This window comes from Diabrotica virgifera, chromosome 5 (genome assembly GCF_917563875.1).
Source record: "Diabrotica virgifera virgifera chromosome 5, PGI_DIABVI_V3a".
Lineage (NCBI taxonomy): Eukaryota > Metazoa > Arthropoda > Insecta > Coleoptera > Chrysomelidae > Diabrotica > Diabrotica virgifera.
Genome location: NC_065447.1, coordinates 42,281,782 through 42,307,538, shown reverse-complemented (window position 1 = coordinate 42,307,538; position 25,757 = coordinate 42,281,782). Strand labels below are relative to the sequence as shown.

The 25,757-nt window shown below is 32.6% G+C and overlaps 1 protein-coding gene across 2 annotated transcripts in view; it reads left to right on the top strand.

Moving 5' to 3' along the window:
- LOC126885712 (alpha-N-acetylglucosaminidase) overlaps positions 1-25,757 on the top strand; it is a 78,276-nt gene continuing 52,519 nt past the window's right edge. For both annotated transcript variants that reach the window (XM_050652438.1, XM_050652439.1), the window contains exons 1-4: positions 1-176; positions 4,639-4,799; positions 16,077-16,252; positions 18,970-19,188. In XM_050652438.1, the coding sequence (XP_050508395.1) occupies positions 116-176; positions 4,639-4,799; positions 16,077-16,252; positions 18,970-19,188 (617 nt within the window). In that variant the 5' untranslated portion in view covers positions 1-115. The remainder of the gene's footprint in view (positions 177-4,638; positions 4,800-16,076; positions 16,253-18,969; positions 19,189-25,757) is intronic.

Below are 25,757 nucleotides of genomic sequence, written 5' to 3'. Positions count from 1 at the left end.
GTCAAGGTTCAATTAGATTTTATGAAGCTGTACTAAATCTAATTGAATTAACGGTTCAGCCGTAAGACCTTTTCGGTGAAATAATAATAGTGAAAATAAATAAATAATTGATGAGATGAAGATAATCTATTTCTGTGCTATTCTAGTTTATATTACAAGTAATGTGGAATCCAACAGTAAGTCATTAGAATATAAAGATTTAATATATAAAAAAATGTAACTAACTTACAACGAATTGATAAAATCTATAGGTTGGCAATAACCATTGCAAATTTGTCTCTATCTTCTGCTTTTCTTAGAAGCGTCTGTGTGTGTTTTAACCCGGTCCAGTTGCGAATGTTCTTCAGCCAGAATATTTGTTGTCTACCAGGACTCCTTTTTCCTTCAATTTCGCCCTTCATAATCAGCTGCAACAACTCATACTTATAATTTCTAAGTATGTACCCTAAATATGGGGTCTTTCACCTTTTAATGGTGGTCAAAAGTTCTCTGTCTCTTTCCATTCGGTGCAACACCCTTTCGTTCGTAATATGATCGATACAGGGTATTTTTAAAAGTCTCCTAAAAAGCCACATCTCAAAAGCTTCCAGCTTTCTCATTAAGTCAACATTAACAGTCCAGTTATTAAGAATAGAGTGGATTTTGCCTCCACTGTCGAATTTGCAGATTGAGTCTTTGATTACTCAGAAATTTCCTCATCTTCAAACAGTCTGCGCTCTTGATTGCTCTATTCTGGATCGAATTTCTGATTTCGGATTTAGATCTTCCGTAATCCAGACTCCTAAGTATTTCATTTTGTTCACTTGTTCAATATCTTCATTATCATCTGGATCCTTGTAATGACTTTGCTGTTCTTATTTATGACCATGGTTTTTGTTTTCTTTGTGTTTATTGTTAAACCAAACTCCTCCCCAGTATCACAAATTGTCTTTAGTAGAGTCTGCAGGTCTTTCTCACTTTCAGTGATAATGATTGTGTCAACATAAAGAAGGTTATTTATATTTTCACTATTTATCTTGATCCCTTCTGTACAGTTTTCATGTGCTTGTGTAAATAACTCTTCGGAGTATATATTAAATAGAATGTAATGTTAAAAGTACTCAGCCCTGTCTCACTCCTCTACTTATCTGTTGTGCATCCGTGGTAATAAATTAATAAAATAAATAAAAGCAGGGTTAGCAGAATAACAGGTTAGAAAAATCAGGATATTTATACTGAGGATTTCTATAGTTTTCACTGTATTTCTTCACTCAACAGTTATCTCCAGTTCTTTCTGTTTTGCCAGTCCATTTCCTGCAGATTTCTTCTTTCCATTGCTTTATCCACTTCATCTCTGAAAGATCTTCGGAGTCTGCCTCTCTTCCTTCCCCCTATAGGGCTGCACTCGGTTATTCTATTTTTATTCAACGATTTTGGTCTGCTCTTCTGACATGTCCGTACTAGGTTAATCTCTTATATTTTTGTAGTCCATTATAGTTTAGTTATATATCCATCCATTATAGTCCATTATTCATTCATATAGTCTTCTTTTTGTTTTCTTACTGATGTTCTTATCCACGGTACCAGGTTCAATTTTCGTATGCAGTCTCTTCTTTGTTTTAGTGTATTTTTTATGTCTTTTTCAGTTGTTTCTTTGTACGGTCTTAAAATCTTATTCATTCAAATTTAAATAGCTTGCATTAAAAGGACGAAGTGGAAAGGAAAAAAGATCGAAAGCACTAAGTGTAAGAGTGTACGAGAATAAAGAAAAGTTTTATAAAATCAGTATTAGGGTATATAAATATATTTCATTATTATTGGGACCGTGCAAGTTCAGGAAGCGACACCTAGTTTCATAGCTCAGCAACATTTTTCGCACTTTTAATTATTCAGTCGAACCCGCTTATTGGAATAGCCTTCGTGCTAATCAAAAGTATTCCTATAACCGGGATATTCTAATAACCGATCATTGGTCGCTAGTAGAAGCAATTCGGGACCTCAAATTTCTATTCCTTAAACCGTGATATTCCTTTAAATTTAAGAGGTATTATAATAAGCGGGTTTGACTGTATTGGCCAATCATATTGGTCCTGATTACTGGACAATTGTCAAGGCCATAGCCCAAAAAAAATTATAAGAAGAAAAAGTAATATTAAGGTTATGTTATTAAAAGGTAATAACATAACGGGGTTGAACCGGGTTGACATCCTATCGTAGTGACAAAAAAAACATAACAAAAAACAAAACAAAAAAAACTAAAATAAAATACAAAAAAGAATGAATTTATTTTAATATTAATATTCATATTTTTATTTGTAAAATGTATACACTATGTGTTCTTGATAAACATTAAGTAGTATAATATATTTATATTTTTTAACATAGTATGTACGTTAGCTGTAATGAGTAGGTAAATAAGAAGTAAAAAATTATAATAATATTATAATAACAAAGTTTCACTAATTGGCAATATCTTCAATACATTTACTTTTGATTGAGACTGGCTGAATGACCATAGTCCAAGCCAAAAAAGAAAAAAAAAGGTAAACAATTGTAGGTAGGTAGTAAATAAAATTAATTATTAAAATGCACCACTACAAGCAAAATACAATTAATTAAATTTACTTTTATATAATAATTGCATATCATATCAATATTGTGGAGCAACATATAATTTTTCTTCTTCATTGACAGTAGATATGAAATGACAATTTGATTGACAATTTCAATTGACAATGAATTATTTAAGAAAGTTGCAAGATTTCTCCGCTATTCGCGCACGATTGTTTCTCGTATCCCCTCCAAGTACTTGCACACGGCGAATAATGTTATACAATAGGTGCTTTTAAAGCACATGTGGGACAATCGAAGAGAGGATAATATAAAGCTAATGGAAGACCAAACGAACTAAGAGTGTTACTGTAGTTAATATATTATTAGAATTGATTATTTCTGTAATTATAATTGATACATATACACTAAAGAATGTATAAAGAAATAGAAGCATACGAAAATAATTCATTAATCTTGATAATGCATATGATTGAGTTCCTGGAGAAGCTTTATAATAGACGCTCAATAAAAACGAAGTCTCCGCAGGGCTGGGTTTTTACACATGGGCTGAATTGACTATAGCCCAGGGCGGCAGAATTCAGGAGGCGGCAAAATTTGATAAAAAAGTAAAAAATTACAGGGGGAGGGCGGCAAATTGTGGATAGCCCAGGGGCAGCAAATATTTAAATCCTCCTCTGAGTCTTCGGCGAGTGTGTAATGATACAGGGACACTATAGGGTAAAATTCCCTGGTACTTAATTTATGCTGGTAATATTGTGTTAATAGCAAATACTGAAACAGATTAGAGCAAAGATTGGAAAAGTGGAGGGCTTGAAAAAATTTTTAAATAGGGTAGAACAATAACAAGGTATCTAGATTGTCCATTAAAAAATGGTGTTGTTACTATAAATAAGACGGCAAGTTAGGATAATGAAATAAACGTGAAAAGTGTTAGTTTTAAGAAAAAATTTAATTCATTTAGAAAATAGTTATTTGAGAAATGGCTATTTCTCAAATAACGTTCTCAAAGCGTAAAATTTAAAAACTAACAACAATTTATACAAAATGTTAATATACTTTCGTATAAATTATAATCATTGGCCATTAATATAAGATTAGTTTTGTGTAAATAACTTTTGCAATGAAACATAATTTATCGTTTAAAAATAAATAAAATATTAGGTCAATGAATCAGAACAAATAATATTATGTATTGCACATTAGTCGTTATCAATATTAAATGTAATGACAAAGAATAAAACAAATCTGCCAGAAGGTATATTATACTTGTAATATTTATTTGTTTATAGTGGTGTATTGTTTAGATGGGATTGATAGTGATCAATTTAGAAATAATTCTAAGCTACTCTCTATAAATCGTGAAAACAATGTACCATTACAAAACATCGGCTGCTAAAATCTACAGTACCCAATATTTTGTTTTGGCATTAATATCAAATTGTTTCACATATCTTGTACATCTCTCTGTGTTATAAGATAAGCTTCTCGAGACCATCCCTTTTCTTTTTGACATTCATTACAAGCTTTCCATGTAGTCCGGCCGTCAGAGATTTGTTCTCCAAAAACGAGAAGAACATGCTTAATTTTGCTGTGAATTTCAACTTTGTGACCCCAAAAAAATGCAATCGGGCTTCCCTCTAAAAACTGGTTTAGGCGCTGCGATAAATTTGAGCAATTGATCGTAAAAATAAATCGCTACTTTTTATCGATTTGTTTATTATCGTTTACACACGACGATATATTCAAACAACTCGATGGTTACGATAAATTGCTCGGATTTATCGCAGCGTCTAAACCCTGCTTAACATTCCAATTATTGGGGCGTGAGAACTGGTAGAGGAAGGAAAACATCGATTTACCAAGAATATGTACGATGTAGAAAAAATATTTCAAATAAGAAATGTAGCTGAGATAATTTTGAACAAAACTGTTTAGTGGGTTTAGACCGCCTGAATAACCTTTACTATTTTTTTTGTCTTTTTTAATGACATAACTAGATTCTTTTAGATATGAAGAAAATATTTTATGAAAATATTTGTAATAATCATTGTTATTATTTATCGGATGCTCTCATTTTCATTTTAGAGTTTGAGGCCACATTGGGACACATTAAACCAAAAGCTAGTGCAGCAGTCCAAACACAAGCAGTTAAGGATTTAATTTTAAGGTTACTTGATACTAAAGCTAGCAAATTTTCTGTAAATGTGGATCCAACATTTATACAAAATAACAAAGACACGTTTGAGGTAAGTATATCTATAGTACAGAGAAATAAGGATTTTCTCAGGACACTCAAATATTCAGGTAGCTGACAATTTTTTTAGTTATTGTAGACCTATAGGAAGAAAACCTACCTGTTTCCTGCCTAGAGTTCGCGTCCGTTTCTTAATTATTAACAATTTTGTGCAAAAAACACGATTTTGTCGATTTTTTGCACTCAATTAAAAGCTAAATAGTTGACATAAAATTACAAAATTTAATTTTTTAGAACATTGAAAAAGCTTCAAAATACCGATTTTTGAATGTTAAAAGTCAATTTATTGCTTCGCAAAGTGCAAAATAAGTGAAAGTCTATATTTGTTAATAACTTTTACTGAATTTAAGTTAGAATTTTAGGGTTTCACACAAAGTTGGATATTTTGGTACTTAACAAACACTAAGAATTTATTTGTTTATCCCAGAAACCTTTATTTTGCAATAACATAAGTAGGGGAGTGCAATTAGAACGAAAATATGCATTGTTTCGGAATAATTCAAACAAGATTATATTTTTCTAAAACTTTTTTTGTTAGTTTATACAGGGTGTAACGAAAATACAGGTCATAAATTTAATCACATATTCTGGGACCAAAAATAGTTTGATTGAACCTAACTTACCTTAGTACAAATTTGCAGATAAAAAAAGTTACAACCCTTTGAAATTACAAAATGAAAATCGATTTTTTCCAATATATCCAAAACGATTAAAGATTTTTTATTTAAAATGGACATATGGCATTCTTATGACAGTAGCATCTTAAGAAAAAATTATAGTGAACTTTGGACACCCTATAAAAATTTTATGGGGGTTTAGTTCATTTAAACCCCCCCCCCCCCCCCCAAACTTTTGTGTACGTTCCAATTAAAATATTATTGTAGTACCATTACTTAAACACAATATTTTTAAAACTTTTTTGGCTCTTAGTACTTTTTCGAAAAGTCAGGTTTTATCGAGATATTTTGAATATTTGTCAAATCCACCACATACTTGTATATTATGGTTAAGTACGATTATGGAGACTTGGTAATAATATGAAAATTTATGTATGATTTACATTTTTAGGTATATTTTGAACCGTATTAAAAAAGAAGCCATATCTCGATAAAAGTTGCCTTCTGGAAAAAATACAAAGAGGCATAAAAGTTTTAAAAACATTTTGTTTAACTAATGGTATCGCAGTAATAGTTTAATTGGAGCGTACACAAACATTTGGGGGGTTTAAAGGAACAAAACCCCCATAAAATTTTAATGTAAACATATTAAAAAAGAAGCCGCAACTCGATAAAAACTGCCTTATCGAAAAAATACTAAGAGCCAAAAAAGTTTTAAAAATATTGAATTTAACTAATGGTATCACAATAATAATTTAATTGGAACGTACAGAAAAGTTTGGGGGGAATTAAGGGAACAAAACCCCATAAAATTTTTATGGGGAGCATAAATTGCACTATAATTTCTTGCTAAGATACTTCTGCCATAACAATGCCACATGTCCATTTTCAATAAAAAATCTCTAATAGTTTTCGATATATTCGAAAAAATCGATTTTCATTTTGTAACTTCAAAGGGCTATAACTTTTTCTATATGCATATTTGTACTAAGGTAAGTTAGGTTCATTCGAACTATTTTTGGTCCCAGAATGTGTGATTTAATTTATGACCTGTATTTTTGTTACACCCTGTATACATGTTAAAGTCAAAAGTTCTACTCGTAGATTTGGCCGCTAATTGTTTATTACTTGTTTAAACAATAACAATTGTTTTATATAAATAATTTTAAAAATATCGTTTAATTCATCATTTTACTTTAATCAAAATATGTATCTATTTTGTTTTTGGTTATGCTGAATCGAATATAGCGTTACAATTTGAAAATTCTTATACAGAAGCTCTTATACAGTATGTTTGCGTAGCTAAGAACCACATCGAAAACTTTTTTATTATCAATTTTATGGAAAAAAGTTATTCTTTATAAAATACTCTGGATAGTCAAAAATCTAAAACTCAACCATCAGATATTAAATTTTATCAATTATATACGAGTTATGTCAAAAATATGAATTTCTTTAAAGAGTAAAGTAGTACCTTTATATTCCAGAATATCAAAAAATGGTATTAAGAAAAGTTGTTTGAAATTAAAAACTATATTTTAATATACAATTACATCATTCTAATCGAAAAAAAAAATTTCAATTTTTTCTCAAATTACGAGTACCCATCATCATTTTATTACAATTATTGTAACTATTTTATTATCAATTTTACGAAAAAAAGTTATTCTTCAGAAAATGCTCTACCTGGTCTAAAATCTAAGATACAACCATCAGATATCAAACTTTTTTAGTTTAATACGAGGTATGTAAAAAATATGAATTTTTCTTAAGAGTTAAGTGCCTTTATTATTCACAATATTTTAATTAGAAGGATGTAGTTGAACACTGAAACATATTTTTTAATTCCAAACAACTTTTCTTAATAACAATTTTCGATTTTGTGAATTATAAAGGTACTTTACTCTTGAGTGAAATTCATATTTTTTAACGTACCACGTATAAAATTAATAAAATTTTATATTTGATGGTTGAACCTTAGATTATATATGATGCAGAGTGTTTTATAAAGAATAACTTTTTTTCGTAAGACTGATAATAAAAAAGTTATCAATAGGTTCCAAGATACGCAGACATACTGTATAAGAGCTAAAAAAAATTTTTTTTGTTGAACATTTATTATTGTTGAAGCTTATTATGTATTTTAGATAAGTTTTACAGAAAAATGATTTGGTCACTTTGTATACTTAAACATTTTTTCAGCTGGTAATTTTCGGTTTTTGTATTACTTTTTTGTTATCTTTCTTAGTTTTCTCAAAAAGAAATAGTGTATTTCATTTCTAAAGTAAAATAATTAGTGCATTTTAAAGATTACATCCTAAGCTTTAAAAAAACACCTATAAAACTGTGATAGACCTGTTCAAACTTGAGTAATACCGTCTTAAAATGGTGTTAATTCTGTAAACCTATGAAATTTTCAAAAATTACATTTTTTGAGACGTCGTATCATTTGAACTAAATTTTTGAGATTTTTTTGAATGAAACATCGTTTAGTAAGATAATTGAAAGGTAAGTTGTGCAAAATTGAGAGTTTTATAAGAAAAATTGTATTAGTTACACATTTTTAAATCATTTTTAAACAAGATTCATGTAAGTCTCATTTTCAGCCCACACGGTACTTATGCCCATACATTTTGTTTATTTTTATTATAACCCTAAGATAGCTTAATGATTCTTCTTTCATGTTCAATTTGTAAGATTTCATTTGATCGATTAGTTAAAGAATTACATTAAAATAACTCAACCGTGCACTTCGCCGTACGCTAGTTTACAGTGCGCCAAAGTATGTGAGAAGGGTGACTTTAGCGTTATAAATAAAAAATTATAGAAGCTACATATTTAATTTTAGAAAAATCTTTATATAAGTTTTTTTTGTAAAATTTTCTGAATTTTGCAAAGGCCGACTCAGTTTTTTTCAAAAAAATTTATATTTTCGGAGTTATTTAAAAAAACATCATTTTCGCAGCTCATTTGTTTAATAAAAAATTAATCATCCACTTCTCGAGTAGAACTTTTTGATATGTTGGTTATTAAACATTTCTTAATGAAACTACAAAAAGTTCTATCTTGTTTGATTTTTTCCGAAGTGAAAATCTATATGCACTCCCCTAAAGACAATATCAAACATAAGACAGGATAGTATCGAAATGTATTAAAAAAAGATAAAAATAATTAATAAATATAGTCAAAAATTCTAATGCCAAATTTTTGAAATTTTATTGTTTATAAACATTTACAATAACTTTAAAAATATTCTCCGTAGAAAAAATATTTTCATAGATTCGAAAAGCTAGTATATTAACACAAATTTTCAAATAAAAAATTTAGCCTAAGTTCATTTGGGACAAAGTTAGCCATAAGTTTTTTTTTTAATTCGCAGCTAATTTGTTTATAATAATTAAAAAATGTCATTGATGCCATTTAAAAGAATGAGATTTGTATTTTTTGTTAAAAAATTTGCACAAACATTGTAGCTTTACAGCACCATCTACGAATTTTCAAAAATGTAGTCCAAACGGTTACTAGGGGGAACCTACAAATCCACTGAGTTAAAATACCGAAAAGGCAATTTCAAACTACAGTAAAACCTCGATAGAACGGACCTCTATTTAACGGATTTCGGATATAACGGACAAAAAATCCGATCAAATGTAAAAAAATTGAAAATCGAATTCTATGTAGAAGAAAAATTAGCAAGGACAGGTTCTCGGCACTTCTTTGTGCTAACGCCGATAGATCGCTTGGATTGACTGCTATAATTGTTGGCAAATCTCGTAAACCTAGAGCTGTCATCATGAGATATAATGCATTATCTGCCCCTTTCATATTATAGCTCTAATAAGGCATGGTTCATCACAGATATTTGTACCTGCACGTGCAGTGAGAAAATTTCAAGAGAAGAAACGGGAAATACAGCCGAAAGAGGTGAAATTTTTATTGATTTTAGACAGCGCTCCTGCTTATCCCATTGAAAATATTCGACATTTAGAAGATGGCAAGTTCTATGTTTTTGCCAAAAAAATAGATCGTTTATTCAACCCAGGGATCAGAGGATAATTTTGGCAACCAAACGAGCATATTTCAGAAAGTTTATAGATGAAGTAGAAAAGTAAAAAAGTAGCAAACAGATTCCTTGTTTAATTACAGATTTGTATACTGTATAAATACAGCAGACGATATTTTCAAAAAAAAATAGATTGATTTTAAACCTATTTTTATATAACGGACTTTCGGCTTTAACGGACATTCGGTCCCCCCAATTAGTCCGTTGTATCGAGGTTTTACTGTAATACATTTTTCTCTATCTCCGGATCAATTCAACGAATTTTGATCTTTTTTTAATTTGTATGTAATTTTTACGTACATTACAAATATGCAATTTGCTTATAAATTTATTAATTAATAAACAGTCGAATTTGTTTAAACAATTCTTGAAAAAATAATTTTTTTCCAAAAATCTATTTTTTAAATCATAGTATATGTGATTGTAGAAAAGGTTAAAGGACACTTTAATAAATACATTATTTTTATTAGATAATTATTTATTGAAGCTAATTTATTTACTAAGTAGGTATACTTTATAACTTTTTCTATGATAAGTTTAGAGACAAGACAGTTTCGAGTTCGAGTACTCAAAAATCTGAGTAAAGGTGAAGACTTTTCGTTTCCCTCGTTTTACGAAAAATATCGCTAATTTGCGTCTCAAAGGTGGAATTATTGCATTCGCGGTAATTTCCCTTAAATAAGGCAGGCTTGTTGATGTTTGATTCAGAGTTGTGACTGCATAGCTCCACCGATGACGCCTGAGAGGCAGAAATAGCTATCTGTAGATGGTGGTCCAACTCTGAATCAAATAAAAACAAAAACTGCCTTTCCCCCAAAGTTTATTTTATTTTGAGCAGTATTTTATTCTACTGCAGTGTGAAGAATCATTCCGTAGTTGATGTAAGAAACAAATATAATAATATAAGACAAATTCATATTGAAAACAAACGAGAATAGGCAACGGTATGACATACCGCATGTTAGTGTCTGCGTTCTGAAACATCCACGTTAGTAGTTAACAAAGAAAATAAATGTACAAAATAATGTTTTTTATTCTTTCATTTCAAAGCTGTATGCTTATAGTCGAGGAAATGAAGCATTTTGGCTCGCAATTTTTTCGTCCAGCATGGATTTATTTGAAATTTTCATAGAAGGTAGGGCATAGTACAAGGATCATTTTCTATATCATACAGCTGTACGCTAAAACCTTGAGGGTGGTTGCCACCCCATATCGTGGGTGGGAATTTTTTTTAATGTTAACCATGTAAATCAATGTCAAAAGTAATTCTAAGAAAAAAATTTTTTTTACATTTTCTTCGTGAAACTAATATTTTGTGACTTATTCGCGCTTGAAAGTAACAGATTTGTGACGAAAAAATCGACTTTTTTAGAGGGTTGTTTGAGAATACCTCGAAAAATATGCATTTTATCAAAAAAACTGTAGATATTAAAATTGTATCTTTTAGTAACGTAAACCAAGTTCTTTTTCTATAATATCTTTAAGACCAATACAAACCGAGATACGGCACGTTAAAAGTTACCTTTTTTCGTCAAATGCATAATTTGAAATATTCAAAGCCAAATAACGGGAAAACTTTGCATTTTTCGAGGAAAGCTTAAATAATATTTTTTCAAGTACACAATTATTCCTTTCAAAAAATAATAATAAAAAGTTTTTAGCATGAAAATTGAGCGACTTATGATTTAAAAAAAAATGTCGGTAACTGCTTTTCTCTACGAAAAAATCAGTGAAAACTACCCTTAACTACCCTCCTAATTAAAAATTGGACTTCACCTTTCTATAATCCTTTTTATATTTATATTATCAATACACCCAAGACGTTTGACCTATTTAAAAGACCAAATTTTAGAAAAATTGGTGTTTAAAGAAAAATTGATTTTTTGCAATTTTGTGTTTTTGACCATTTACTTCAAATTATCTCTGAAAATACTGGAGATACAAAAAAAATGATAGACTACTAAATTATAGCTTTTTTAATATGTAAAATTTCCTTGTACACAGATTTTCATTAAAGAGAATAGTTAGCGAGATGTAGCTGTTTAAAACCTCTATTTACCAGCAAACACCCACTTATTCGAGCCCTTTACACTCACCCCAATTAAAAAACTAAGGGATCTTACGGAATTTAGTTTACACAGTCTTATAGCTCCTTAAAAATCCAACAAATCATTTTTGAAAAAACTTTTTATCGCCAAAAATGAAGGTGCTATATTTATAAAACGAATTTTTTTTCGAAAAATTCGAATAGTCCGCTTATGGATCATTTTCAATGTATGTATAATACCACAGAACCGGTTAGTATACATACTGGAAGATGACTAAAACACTATTTGTATTTGTATTTGTACATATTTGTAAATTCGTAAGTTTGTGCAAATAAATGTTTTTGTAATTCTTTAATTCTATTTTTTTTCTGTATAGATCTATTAAATTATCTAATTATAAAAATTGTATTGGTATTAAGGGAGGTTTTTAAGGGTTGAAATATTATGATATATCTTAAAGCATAAAACAATCATTATTTAACCTTAACCAATCAAAACCAAATTTTACCCATAATAAAGTTTACAATGTTTTTATATAATTTTTGACAATAAGGGGTAGTTTACACCCCTAAAAATAATCAACGTCCTTAAGCATGATATAGAGTATGAAGTACAGGGTTAGATGATCCTAATCCCAAATTTTTATAAAAATCGATGCGAGCCGAAATTATTCTTTTATGATAAGTAAATTTTTTATATATAGCTCCAACAAGGGTGGGTTAAAGGGTTGAAATATTATCATAGTATATCTTAAAGCATAAAACAATCATTACCCAGCAAACAGACCGACGTGTTAATTACGTGAATTTTGGGTACATTTGTCACCAATATACGTAAACTGTTTACGTGAATTTCACGTGAAAATTTGGTTGGAATGTCACATTGAAAATACGTCTTTAAATTACGTGAATAACGCGTCTTCAATAGACGTGTTATTTACCTTAAATAGCAATAAAATGTTTCGGGAAATTCACGTTGAAAATAAGTGTTGATTAACGTATCTTTTAGGGAATGTATATATTAGTATTCACGTGAAAGTTCCGTCCTCGGTTCACGTAAATAGGTCGACCTTAATTAACTTATGAATCACGTAATTATTATCCTCATATTATGATATAAATAAAACAAGCATATAAAGTATTAACCATGTATTTATTTAGTAAAATTTAGAGACTTTGAAACATTTGTCTTGTCTAATTATTATACAAGATAATGAACCAAATAAATATGTACTGACCTAAAGACACATTAAAAAAATTTGCCAACACAAAACACAACACAGGTCACTTTTTATTTCGAGGAGGACACTTCGACACTTTATTGTTTTTTCTAATTGCATCATCGGCACTTCAACCCTCGAGCAGTGAGGTAAACGTTAATACGAAAGACATTATTATAAATAAACCCGCCTAAAATAAAACGAGAGAAATAAAGCTCTTCACGTTTCATTTTTTGTTGTGAGTGTGAGAAGTGTGAGAAGCTGATATTAGAGGTTACGATCATCGATTATAAAAATGGATTATTTTTAAATTACAGTTAAACTATTCTACTTACTTTAAATTAGTATTACGTATTTTCTTTTTGTTTTTAAATTTCTTCTACTATTAACTAATTGGTCTTACTAAAAATCTATTTCAATACCAGAATAATATAAAAAAAATAATCCTATCGAAACATATCTAATATTCGATAAATCGATTAATTTAGTTTTCGAATCAACTATGTTAGTCACGTACCGTGGTCACGTGATATTATTTAAAGGAGGAGAAAGGCTTGGTAGTACGTCATCACCGCGCGCGATTTGAAAATTAGACTCAACATCATTTTAGCTCCTGTGATATTTTTAAAGAAAAAATAGCAAAAATAGCTTAAAATCAAGGTTGGATTGAAATAGTTACTCTAACTAAATCATTTTAAAAGCGAAATCATAAACTTTTTGTTTAAATATTGGTGTTATTTACATTACTTTTACGTGAAATAAATCTAATTTTTCGACGTCCATAAAATACAGTGAGTAAAATTCAAGCGATACGTATTTAACCAACACCGTTGTAAAATTTTGTTTTCCAAAATATTTCTCAAAATTTAACCAAAGGATGTTATTTCTGTTTCGTGATTATTACATGAAATAAACGTACCTTTGCGATGTAACCAACATTCACACCTAATATAAAAAACATGTACTATATTCGTCGCATATGGATAAAAAGCTTCAAGAGATTGAAGAGCATTATATTAATAAAAATGTAAGAAACTTCTACCAGGAGGCGAAAAGGAGCAGTGACCAATGTGTAAGAAAACAGAACTACTACAAGAGCAAGGAAGGGCACCTAATAGGAGATAAGCAGGGGAAGCTAAGTAGATGGGAGGAGCATTTTAGAGAGCTACTTAATGAAGAACCTGATGGGAGTGATGAGGAGCAAGAGGAAATGGTAGAGGAAGTCAGAGGCCCGGCGGAAACAGTAGAGACTCCAACCGTGGAAGAAATAAGAGAAATCATACATAGTATGAAAACAACAAAAGTGCAGGCAGCAATGGTATTACTGCAGAATTAATCAAGCATGGGGGAGAAGCACTTATAACGCGAATATGTAGCCTGTTGACGAAAATCTGGGAGCGAGAGGAAATGCCGGAAGTATGGAGAGAGGCCATAGTATGTCCCATTCATAAGAAGGGAGATAGAGCAGTGTGTGAAAACTATAGGGGTATCACTCTCCTAGACGTAACATATAAGGTACTCGCCAGAGTCGTAAGAAGCAGACTGGAAAGGCACTTAAACGAGCAGGTGGATGAATACCAGGAAGGATTCAAAAAGGGCAGATCCACCATTGATCAAATATTCGTATTGAAAATGATTCAAAGCAGTACATACGAGCAACAGTTAAAGTTAAACCTCCTCTTTATAGATTTCAAACAAGCTTACGATTCTGTGATAAGAAGGCGTTTGTACCAGGCCCTAAGAGTACTTGGAATTCCGGAAAAGATGATCAGACTCGTAAAAATGACCTTAGTGAAGACCGACAACAGAGTAAGGATAGAAGGAAGCCTATCAGGAAAATTTGAAGTTAAAAGGGGATTAAAGCAGGGAGATCCGCTGTCCACAGTACTTTTCAATTTCTTGTTGGAGGCAATATTGAGAGAGAGTGGAATACGAACGAAAGGTATGATCTTTGACAACAGAAACCAGCTTCTGGCCTTTGCGGACGATATAGTGCTAATGGCAAGAACGGAAAGGAAACTGCTGAGGATTTTCAAACTCTTTGAAGTAAAGGCTAAGCAGTATGGACTGAGAATTAATGAGCAAAAAACAAAGTATATGGAAATGGGATAGACCTCAAATGAAGACACACAACTGAAAACTACCACAAACAATGAGAATAAAGAGTATTGCTTCAAAAAGGTGACGGAGTTTGAGTATCTAGGAGTAACGCTAACAAGTAAAGGGGAAGAAAGCCAGGAAATCGAAAAAAGAATCTCGAGAGGAAGAAAGACAGTCGGAGTCCTACACAAACTACTAAGGGCCAAAAACATCTCCAGAGAGGCAAAATTAAGACTTTATCGAACAGTGATCCAGCCCACAGTTCTTTACGGGAGCGAAACATGGGTCATGAACAAAAACCAAGAAAATATGCTGAACATCTGGGAGCGGAGTGTCCTAAGGAAGATATTCGGGGGAGTAAAAAACGATGAAGACATTTGGAGGAGACGAACAAATGCAGAGATCAGAGAGCTGTACCGGAAAACAGAAATAAGCCAGATGGTCAGAACAAAGAGACTAAGTTGGTGAGGTCATCTTGCGAGAATGGCTGACGGAAGGTGGGCAAAGGACTCGCTGCTGAGAGGGGAAGGAAAGAGGAGAAGAGGACGACCCAGGAAAAAGTGGCTAGAAGCATGTAAGGAAGACCTGCAAACAATCGGGATATCAAATTGGAAACTGCGGCCATGGACAGGAGAAAATGGAGAAAAACCGTGGATAAATTCCAAGCCATGGGCCTTTAAGGCCTGTTGAGCTATATTATATATATACTATATTCGTCATTATGATTTTATATTATTCTAATGTCAAACATATACGTTTTTTTTCGTCATAAATCACCGAGTTACGAATTCGTTGAAATTTGCCGTAAATTTAACGTAATCATCACGTAACTGGGCTCAAACCTGTTTGCTGGGTATGTAACGAATAAGAACCAAATGTTGACAATATTAAAGTTTAAAATGTTATTTTATAATTTTTTATAATTATGGGTAGCTTTCTCCCTTAAAAACTCAAAAGCGTACAACGGCTCAATATAGAAAATGAACTAGAGGGTAAAACCCAAATTTTTGTACAAATCGATGCTGGACGAAAAAATTGCGAGGTTTTGCCATTTTTTCAGTTTTATTTCCTCGACTACTATGCCTTTGCCATATTGTGCTCGAAAAACCAATTAACTTTCAATTACTTTAACTCAAAGGTCCCCGTTTTCTTTGTATTTAAATTTTAAATCTACAAATACAACTTGTTGCTGCCATAAAACTAATTCTTTACGGTTTTGCAGGTGTCGAAAGAAAAGGGAGTAATTAACATCGTCGGAACTAGTGGAGTCGCAGCCGCGACAGGATTCCACCATTACTTAAAGTATTTTTGTAACGCTCATATTTCCTGGGAGGCCTCACAGCTGAATCTACCGGAAGACTTACCCGACGTTAATGTTACCATTACGTTGAACGACAGGTAAACAATCGATTTGTTTTTTGAAAGGAAATCCGCACCAGAAAAATGCATTTACATTTCGTAAGTTTTAAAAGGAATTGAGAATGTTTATTTTGCTCTTTGGTTTCACCAATGACCTGAAATAAACTATGCAATTGTATAAATATTAAAGAATTTGCATTTGAATTATTTTTTTATCAGAATTATTCCGTCCGATATTGAGCATATCTTCGTCTTGGTTTTAAATATCTTTTCTGGCTAGTCTCTCACTTTCTGTTCATGTACATAACATGCTTGTTCTACTCTCATCTACACAAAAGCCTATGGAGACGATATAGCTGTCTTGTAAAGCGGTAAGCTTAAGAACACACTATGTGAGAGATTACAAGTTGCTCTTACACTAATAGAAACATGGTGCAAGTAACACTCACTGTCTATAAACCCTAAGAAGACAGAGATGATCCTCTTCACCAGAAAAAGAAGGATCTCGGACTTACTACAGTCTTCTGCAGTTTAGAAAAATCCTCTGAAGAGGTGAAATTCCTTGATATTAGCCTTTACAGGAAGTTAACCGGAAACTTCCACTTAGATAAGAGAGCTAAAAATAGCATATACCTATTACATATGAACAGTATCGACGAACAATCGGACGTACTTGAGGCCTGTCACCCAGAACGATTGTCTGGATCTGCATTACTGTCATTAGGCCAATTCTAACTTACGGAGTTATAGCTTGAATACCATAATTGCTACAGGCAACAGCGATCAACAAACTAAACCATATTCATCGAATGGCTTGCCTAAATATAACAGGTGCCATGAAAACAACACCAACTGCTTCACTGAAACTGCTCATTGGCATCACCCTTCTAAACTCTAAACACATGTCAAAAAGGCGGCGATAGTGACAATGATGCAATTGAGCTCATGACAAACCTTTCTATATCCGCTGTGAGCTCGTACGTAGAGGGGATATTTACAAATTCTCGAGCGCCAGTAGTGGCAAGTCTGTAAACGTTTACCGGAAATTTGACATAAATGTCAAAGTGATTAATGTAAAATTAAAATTAAAAACATTAATTATAAAAAATATTAGTTGGTCAAAGCTGTGGTATATATTTTTACCTTAAATATACTTACGTTTTAAATACTGAATTTAAGATTTTTTAATGTTCCGTAATATGTAATTATAATTTAATCTAAAAATCTTAGCGCCATCTACACGATAATTGTGAAAGTATCCGAAGTAAGAAATTCATATTTTATCAATAGAACGTCAAAATGATTAGCAAAATCTTAAAAAAATCGATTACAATTTAATTAATTTTTTGCGTTGTAAATGTTAAGCGATAACAATTAAATAATAAATTTAAAAATTACCGGTGAAAGATAATTCCAGTAATCCGCTAGGAGCGCCACCAGCGAAGCTCAGAGCGTATAGAAACTATTTGACCCGGCGAATTTCGTAATGTTACATGGTTACATCATCTCTCTCTTTTCCTCCTCCTCCGTTGTTGTTGTTGAGAGAGATCTCTCTCTTTTCCTCCTCCTCCGTTGTTGTTGTTGAGAGAGATCTCTCTCTTTTCCTCCTCCTCCGTTGTTGTTGTTGAGAGAGATCTCTCTCTTTTCCTCCCTCCTCCGTTGTTGTTGTTGAGAGAGAGATTATAGCGCCATCTATCCATAATTCGAAGAAATGTCTCGGATAAAAGTTATTTATTTTTACGTCAGGAGTCCAAACCTGTAATAAAAAAATGGAGGCTTCTATTTAAGATTTTAAAGTTACCACCCCCTCCCCACACCACCTCCGTGGGGGGTCGTATTTGGTGCCATTCGATAGATTTTTCAAAAATATTGAATAAGTGTATTTTTCAGTTTTTCGATGTGATGTTCATTTCGCGAAATATCGCGGGATTCGTATTTAAAATATTAAATTTACCCCCCACCCTTCTCCGTGGAAAGTCGTGTTTGGTATCATTCGATAGATTTTTGAAAAACATTGAGTACGTATTTTTTAGTTTTTCGATCTCTCATTCATTTCGCGAAATTTTCGCTTTTTTCTTGTGAAACTTTGGGACTCCCCCATTTCCCCATTTCCTTACGCCCCGCTCAAATCGTCAGATTTTTGAAATATACACTGTTTTGCACGTACTTAACTTACCTTATCTTAATCTGACGATTTCGAATTTTTCTAAGGATAGCTTTATTTTCGGCCTCGCCGTAACGAACTCCCTTGCATTAAGAGCCAATATATGGTAGAGGTACATTTTCTGGGTACAAGGTTTCTCCCCATGTAATAATCTGACGCGCTCGAGTAACTGCAAAAATCTTCGCTTGGGCTCCCCTACCATAATATAGGTATGGTTTTTCAACAGTAAATGGTCGAGTTCAATTAGTGCGGTAGTAAATATTATTAAATTTATCTGACCTGGCCCATTGTTAAGACCCACCCGGAGCGATAAGCAGCCGAGGTAGACAGAGTTGGTCTTTTGACAATTAACACTGACTAGACGGTACTCACATAATAAAGCAAAGAAATTTTACCAGAAAACATATTTAAATTTTACCTGAAACCGGGCCTTTTATACTATTATCGGTTAATCCAGGATGTTTATAGTGGTAACTAATTGAACTCAACCATTTACTGTTAAACATACCATACATAGTTTATTGCAATATAGACAAATAAAACGAAACAAATTATAAATTTTTTTAAAACCTTTGCTTCTATTGTTTTTTAGGTTTAGATATTACCAAAATACATGTACCACTAGCTACAGTTTCGTGTGGTGGAATTGGCAGGAATGGGAAAAACATATAGATTGGATGGCACTGAATTCTTTTAATCTAGTTTTAGCCTTTAATGGGCAAGAGGCTATTTGGGAACGAGTATACAAAAAATTAAATTTCACAAAACAGGACATTGATGAACACTTTACAGGACCAGCCTTTTTATCTTGGTAAGTATTATAGGCCTGGATTCTGCGTACTGCAAGCTGAAAAGTTGTTAATAGCTTAACGGTGTCTACTCGGACAAACTTTGATGTACGGGAACACTGGAACAGGGGAAGTTTTAATTGTGGAACGGGTTAAAAAATTGGAACGTCAGACTTCGAAAACGTCCCACGTATTTTGTCGGACAGAACTTCCAATTGATTTGTTACCCTTTCATTAAACTCTTATACAAAAATCAGACTGCTGTTTATCACCAACATAATTCCTGTCATTTGAAATGTTCTACGTGTCGGAGTTATTAAAACGCCCAATATATTTGTCGGTCAAATTATTTTTCACATATTATATAAAGTTTGCTATTTAATAAACATAAAAACAACCTGTTAGTTTTCACAATCATAAACTTGTCAGGATGACACGTTCCTTAATTAAAATCACGTACCACAATTAAAACTTCCCCTGTTCCAGTGTTACCTACCATATATCAAAGTTTCTCCGACTAGACACCGTTAAGCAATTGACAAATTTTCAGCTTGATATTAATCAACTTTTTTTGGTACGCGGGATCCAGGGCTATTAATGAAAACTCTACTCATTAAAACTGCTTTTAATTAAAATTTATATTACTGTGGTATATAAGTTTTTTTATCAAATGATGTGTGTTCATTGGAGAATTAACTAACGAAACTACTAAAAGAAATGCACAAGTTTTATTTAGATGTTAACAGCTCAGAGTACAAAACGATACTGAATTCCAAATTAATGAATACAAAATTTTTTAAAACCTCTCACAGTCCTGGCACATATCATTGACACCTCGAAATCATCAGCGTGGGTATTTCTAATCTCCGCTGTAGTCTAGATATGGGAATAAAAACAACACCTCCCTTCTGAAGACCGAAGCTGGGGTGTCCAAGAAGGGCTTCTTTTGCAGCTTCGAAGTTTTGGGCTTGTAGTGTAGAGCCTTTCTGGACACGCTACGCACAGGGCAGGTAGGGCCACATGAAGCAAAGAAACCAACCGGCAATAACTCATTCTACTTTTGTTGTTATGATGAAGCCGTAGATGAAGTGCACCACAAGGTAATCGAATTATATATTGCAGTTATTACTGATTAAATTCCTTTATAATATGGATAATGATAGTTCATATCTACTACTTGCCGTGTTACACTTCAACTTCGTTTAGTTAATCGCATCATAAAATGGTTTTACATTAAAATGAAATTTGCGAATAACCTCGTTATCCAACTTAAATGTTAGACTTTTATTGGTTTCATTGACTTCAAGAATGAATAACATATGGTCCTGTATTTAATACCGATTTGGTGTATTTAGAATTTTACCAGTTAAATTTCGTTGGATTAACTATAACAGTGAGCATTTTTTTTTGTTTATCAAAAAAGAAAAGGTGTACAGGTATTAAAATTTTTCAGGCAGTGGTGTTGTTTAATTTTAACTATTTTTCAAAATCTGAGTCACCAATACCAGAATAACTATCATTTATAATTTCAAAACAATTTCTTGTAATTCTCAATATAAAGATATAAAATATTTTTATTATTAATGTCTTGTTGTAATTATTAATGTATTAATGTAATTAAAGACTTGCTCGTTAAAATATAAAAAATTATTTAAAACCAAGTTAGCTTTAACCTTCAGAAATTCGGCAAATTGCTTTCCTTATGATATGCCATAATATGGTTTACGGACGCACTTGACAGAGCGTCTGCCTGTTTGTTTGTTTTAACCGAAGGCGAAATATGATGAATATCCTTTATTTTTGTTTGTAATATTTTATCCAGATGGTCTAATTTTAGTTTACGAGATTAATTTTTTTCAGTTAACTTGATAATATTACTTGGGACTTGATTGTCCTGTATATCATTTGGACTAAATATATTATGTTCTCGATCAGATAAAAATAATGTGATTTCCTTTAATCTGCTTTTTAAAATAAAAAGCGAAATTGGCAATTCTGGGTCACATTTTGTACAAATCAAATAAACAGAAACTATAAAATAATGTAATTTTGAAGAGGACCCATTAAGGCCGGCCGTTGTATGAAAGAGAGGTCCCCAAGTCGCAGTGCAACAGAGAGAAAAGATTCTTTCCCGAGAGATGCTGCCTCTATCGGAGAAATAACGCAATAGATATCTAAGCCAAGCGCTGACTTTATAGTCAGCTGATAGTTTAGTTTCAGTACAGAGAGGTATGCAGGTGCGGTCTCGCTAAGATGACTCGAAATCGTTTTATATATGAGGTGCGAACTTTTCATTTTCTAGGAGGTTTAAGGACGGGTTCTCGCTGAAAATTTTACTCGGATAAATACTGTGCTCGTATCTCGTGGTAAAATCTACACCAAAAGTATTGGAAAAATCTATTTCGCATATTGGTTTATCATAGTTTGTTACCTACTTCTCATGTCCCAATATTATAAAATTATACCAGGGAAGAACAATTATATCACTCAAATTTGTCTAATTGTCTAATTTAGAATGAAAATGTAATTAATGTTTAGAACATTTAATGAAAGCTTATAACCAAGGATGGTACTAAAGATGAGCAATTTGGTCCGTCGGTCTGCCTGACCGCGAATATAACTCCTCCGTCACTGTACCAGGTAGAATAGCGAATGAGGTGTCGAATGAAAGCCTATAATCCAAGGATGGTACTAAAGCTGATAAATTTGACCAAGGCTGTCTGTCCATCTGTCCGTCCGACCGCGAATGTAACTACTCCGTCATTATGCCAGGTAGAATGACAAATGAGGTGTCGAATGAATGGTTATAATCCAACGATGGTACTAAAGATAAGCAATTTGGTCCGTCGGTCTGCCTGACCGCGAATATAACTCCTCCGTCACTGTACCAGGTAGAATGACAAATAAGGTTTCGAATGAAAGCTTATAACCGAGGATGGTACTAAAGATGAAAAATTTGACCAAGGCTGTCGGTCCATTTGTCCGTCCGACCGCGAATGTAACTTCTCCGTCATTATGCCAGGGAAAATGACAAATGAGGTTTCAAATGAACGATTATAATCCAACGATGGTACTAAAGTTGAGCAATTTGGTCCGTCGGTCTGCCTGACCGCGAATATAACTCCTCCGTCACTGTACCAGGTAGAATGACCAATAAGGTGTCGAATGAAAGCTTATAACCAAGGATGGTACTAAAGATAAGAAATTTGACCAAGGCTGCCTGTCCATCTGTCCGTCCGACCGCAAATGTAACTTCTCTCCGTCATCATGCCAGGGAAAATGACAAATGAGGTTTCGAATGAACGATTATAATCTAACGATGGTACTAAAGATGAGCAATTTGGTCCGTCGGTCTGCCTGATCGCGAATATAACTCCTCCGTTACTGTACCAGGTAGAATGACAAATGAGGTGTCGAATGAAAGCTTATAATCCAAGGATGGTACTAAAGATGAGCAATTTGACCAAGGCTGTCTGTCCGTCGGTCCGTCCGACCGCGAATATAACTCTTCCGTCACTATACCAGGTTGAATGACAAATGAGGTGTCGAATGAAAGCTTATAATCCAAGGATGGTACTAAAGGTGAGAAATTTGACCAAGTACTTCCGGTTTTACAAATGGGACCGGAAATACTGTTTTAAAGTCACCGGAATAGTAAAAGTGATATATTATTCGACGAGTCTTCGCAAGGCGAGAACAAATATATACTTCCGGTTTCATGAGTGTCTTTCCGTCTGTCCTCCTACATACAACTCCTCCGTATTAATACAGATATAATGACAAATAATGAGGTTTCGAATAAAAGATTATAACACAAGGATGGTATTAAAGATGAGTAATTTAACATCGGACTTCAGTTTTAGAGTTGCAACCGCAAGTATCTGTTTTAAAGTGACTCAAAGTATGGTATGAATGTAAATGAATATGATCCAAAATTAGTAAAATCGTATATGAATCGACGCAAAGTTACACGAAGAGTTAAAATATCGACTTCCAGTTCTACTTTCGATTACTTTGGATGAAAACCTAGGACTTACGAAGTCCAATTACTTGTTAACACATGCTCTTGTGAACATGAACGGAAAGAAATAACACGAGTAGCGTTCATCAGCAAATCATCAACGACTGATAGCAAAACTCTACGAAACTATATATACGTTATAGTCTAAGATCCGAATATAGGTCGACCTGCACCCATCTGCTTTCCGGATGAGACATTTTTTTATTAAATTTCATACATAGACAAAAACGACTTGCATGGCTTGCCTATCAAATTCGTGTCATAGCTATCCTTAAGGTGGGGTGAGCTTAGAGTTTGAAATAAATATTTAAAGCATATTTTTTTGAATTTTTTTTTGAACTTATAATAGAATTCTTAAAATCCCATTGACTGATCGGGTCACAAATGAGGAGGTCCTTACAGAAGAATGGGGAAAAACCGAGACCATCAAATCTCAAAAGTTGGAATACTTTGGACACATTATGCGAAATGAATCCAGATATGCCCTCCTACAAGCCATTCTCCAAGGAAAAATATTTGGAAAGCGAGGTCCAGGAAGAAGAAGAACATCCTGGTTAAAGAACCTCAGAACCTGGTTCAACTCAACATATGTGAAGCTTTCCTGCATTGCTGCAGATAAAATAAAGATTGCCATGCCATGGAGATCGCCAACATTCGTCACGGACAGGCACAGCAAGAAGAAGAGGATAGAATTATTTTATTTTTAAATTAAATAAGCATATTCACTATTATCGTTGATTGATATATTGGACGGCCTCTAATATCTCAATCAACGCTATAATTCAATGAATTAAAAAAAAAATAAGGAAAAATATTAAAAAATAAGCCAACGCTCAGTGAATCATGTGAAACGAAAAGATCAAAAATATTTTATTAGCTTTATGAGTATTATGAGTTTATCGAGCATAAATCTGTCGAGTTTTTTCAGTTATAACGATTTTTGACTTTTTGGTATTACTCAGAAGTCAAAACAACCAAATTTTTGCTCACGAATGGGTGAAAATCAACATATTTATTATAATAAAAAATAAGCATAAACAAAAAAAATTGTATGTGCAATTTGTATGCACGTTAAAAATTCGGTTAAAATTCACATTCTTATTCCAGTCAAAACACAATAATTAACAAGTCGCTGATGTGGCATTTCGATCATCGACCGAGAAACACATTAAATTTTTATTACTGGTGTTGATAACGTGAACGGTATCAAATATCACATCGTGGGCAGCTGTATTGATTTTAAATAATAAAAAATGTGGCAGAGTCTCGAAGAGTTATAACGCCATTGATGATAATGATGACCAAATACTTTTGAAATTACAAAAATGAATAGGTTTTTTTGTATTACAATCAAGATTATCGTTTTCAGGACAAGCAATTATCATCACAAATAGGATGTTTTGAACAGGGTTATTCAAAGCAGAGTGCTGCATGCACGATTTTTGAAAGAACTCACAATTGGAATTCGATATTTGGTAATCGAAATTACAATTCATGCTTAAATTTAATTGCTAATCACTATTTTCGTACCAAAAACCGGTTTAATAGCGATTGCTATAATAGCCCTATCTATACCTATAACCCATCTGCACACTAATGGAACGCAGATTCAGATAGAGCGCGTTAAACAGTCTTGCTACCTGGGAACTATTATAAATAATGAGCAGTAGAGCAAAAAAGTTGAAAATGGTGGAGGTATTTAGCATCAACGGTTCTCCTTTAGAATCAATATGACGGCTAACCCTTCAGCGGAATTCAGTCGCAATTTTAAATTTACACCACTATTGACCTCCCCTAAAGGTTAGAATTATAAAATTTGGGGCAGCTCGGAAACAAGATTCAATTCAATAATTATGCTCCCCCACCCCTTTTTAATATATTCCCGCTAACTCGGAAAATATCAACCGCACGAAAAAAATTGTCAAAAAGAAATAATTGTAGGAAATCATATTTGAAACAATTTTAAATATTCGTAAAAAAAAATGAAAGAGATCAAAATTCAAAATTATGTAAAAGTTAATTCTATCTACTAAGTTCTATTTTTGTATTATAGGTACCTACATTTTTGTCGTAAAACTCATAATTAACGAGACAATTCAATAGTTATGCTCTAACTCTAACCTCTAACTGTCACTATTTCCCCCCATAACTTGGAAAATATCGACATCATAAAATAGTTATTTTCCTAACTAGTGCGGAAAGTGATAATTTCACGCACGAGACTGCCGTTGACCCGAACGACGCGATAGCGGAGTTCGGGCAGGCATTCGAGTGCGAGGAACACACTTTCCGCACGAGTTAGGAATAATATTTATTCTAGGGCCGTACGTTTGGAAAAAGCCACAAAAAATAGAGTTATATCGATTTTTATTTAGAAGTGAAAATACACAAATCAATTATTTGACAAGGTTGTTAAAAACAAACTTTCAATATTAGTTTATTGCATGTATTATAATATATTATAATGCAATATTACAAGGTATTTTACTTTCCCGCACGTCGTGCGTGAAAGTGCAACTTTCGGAAACGAAATGCGTGAGTGAATCTTTAGTACCATGGTTGGATTATAAC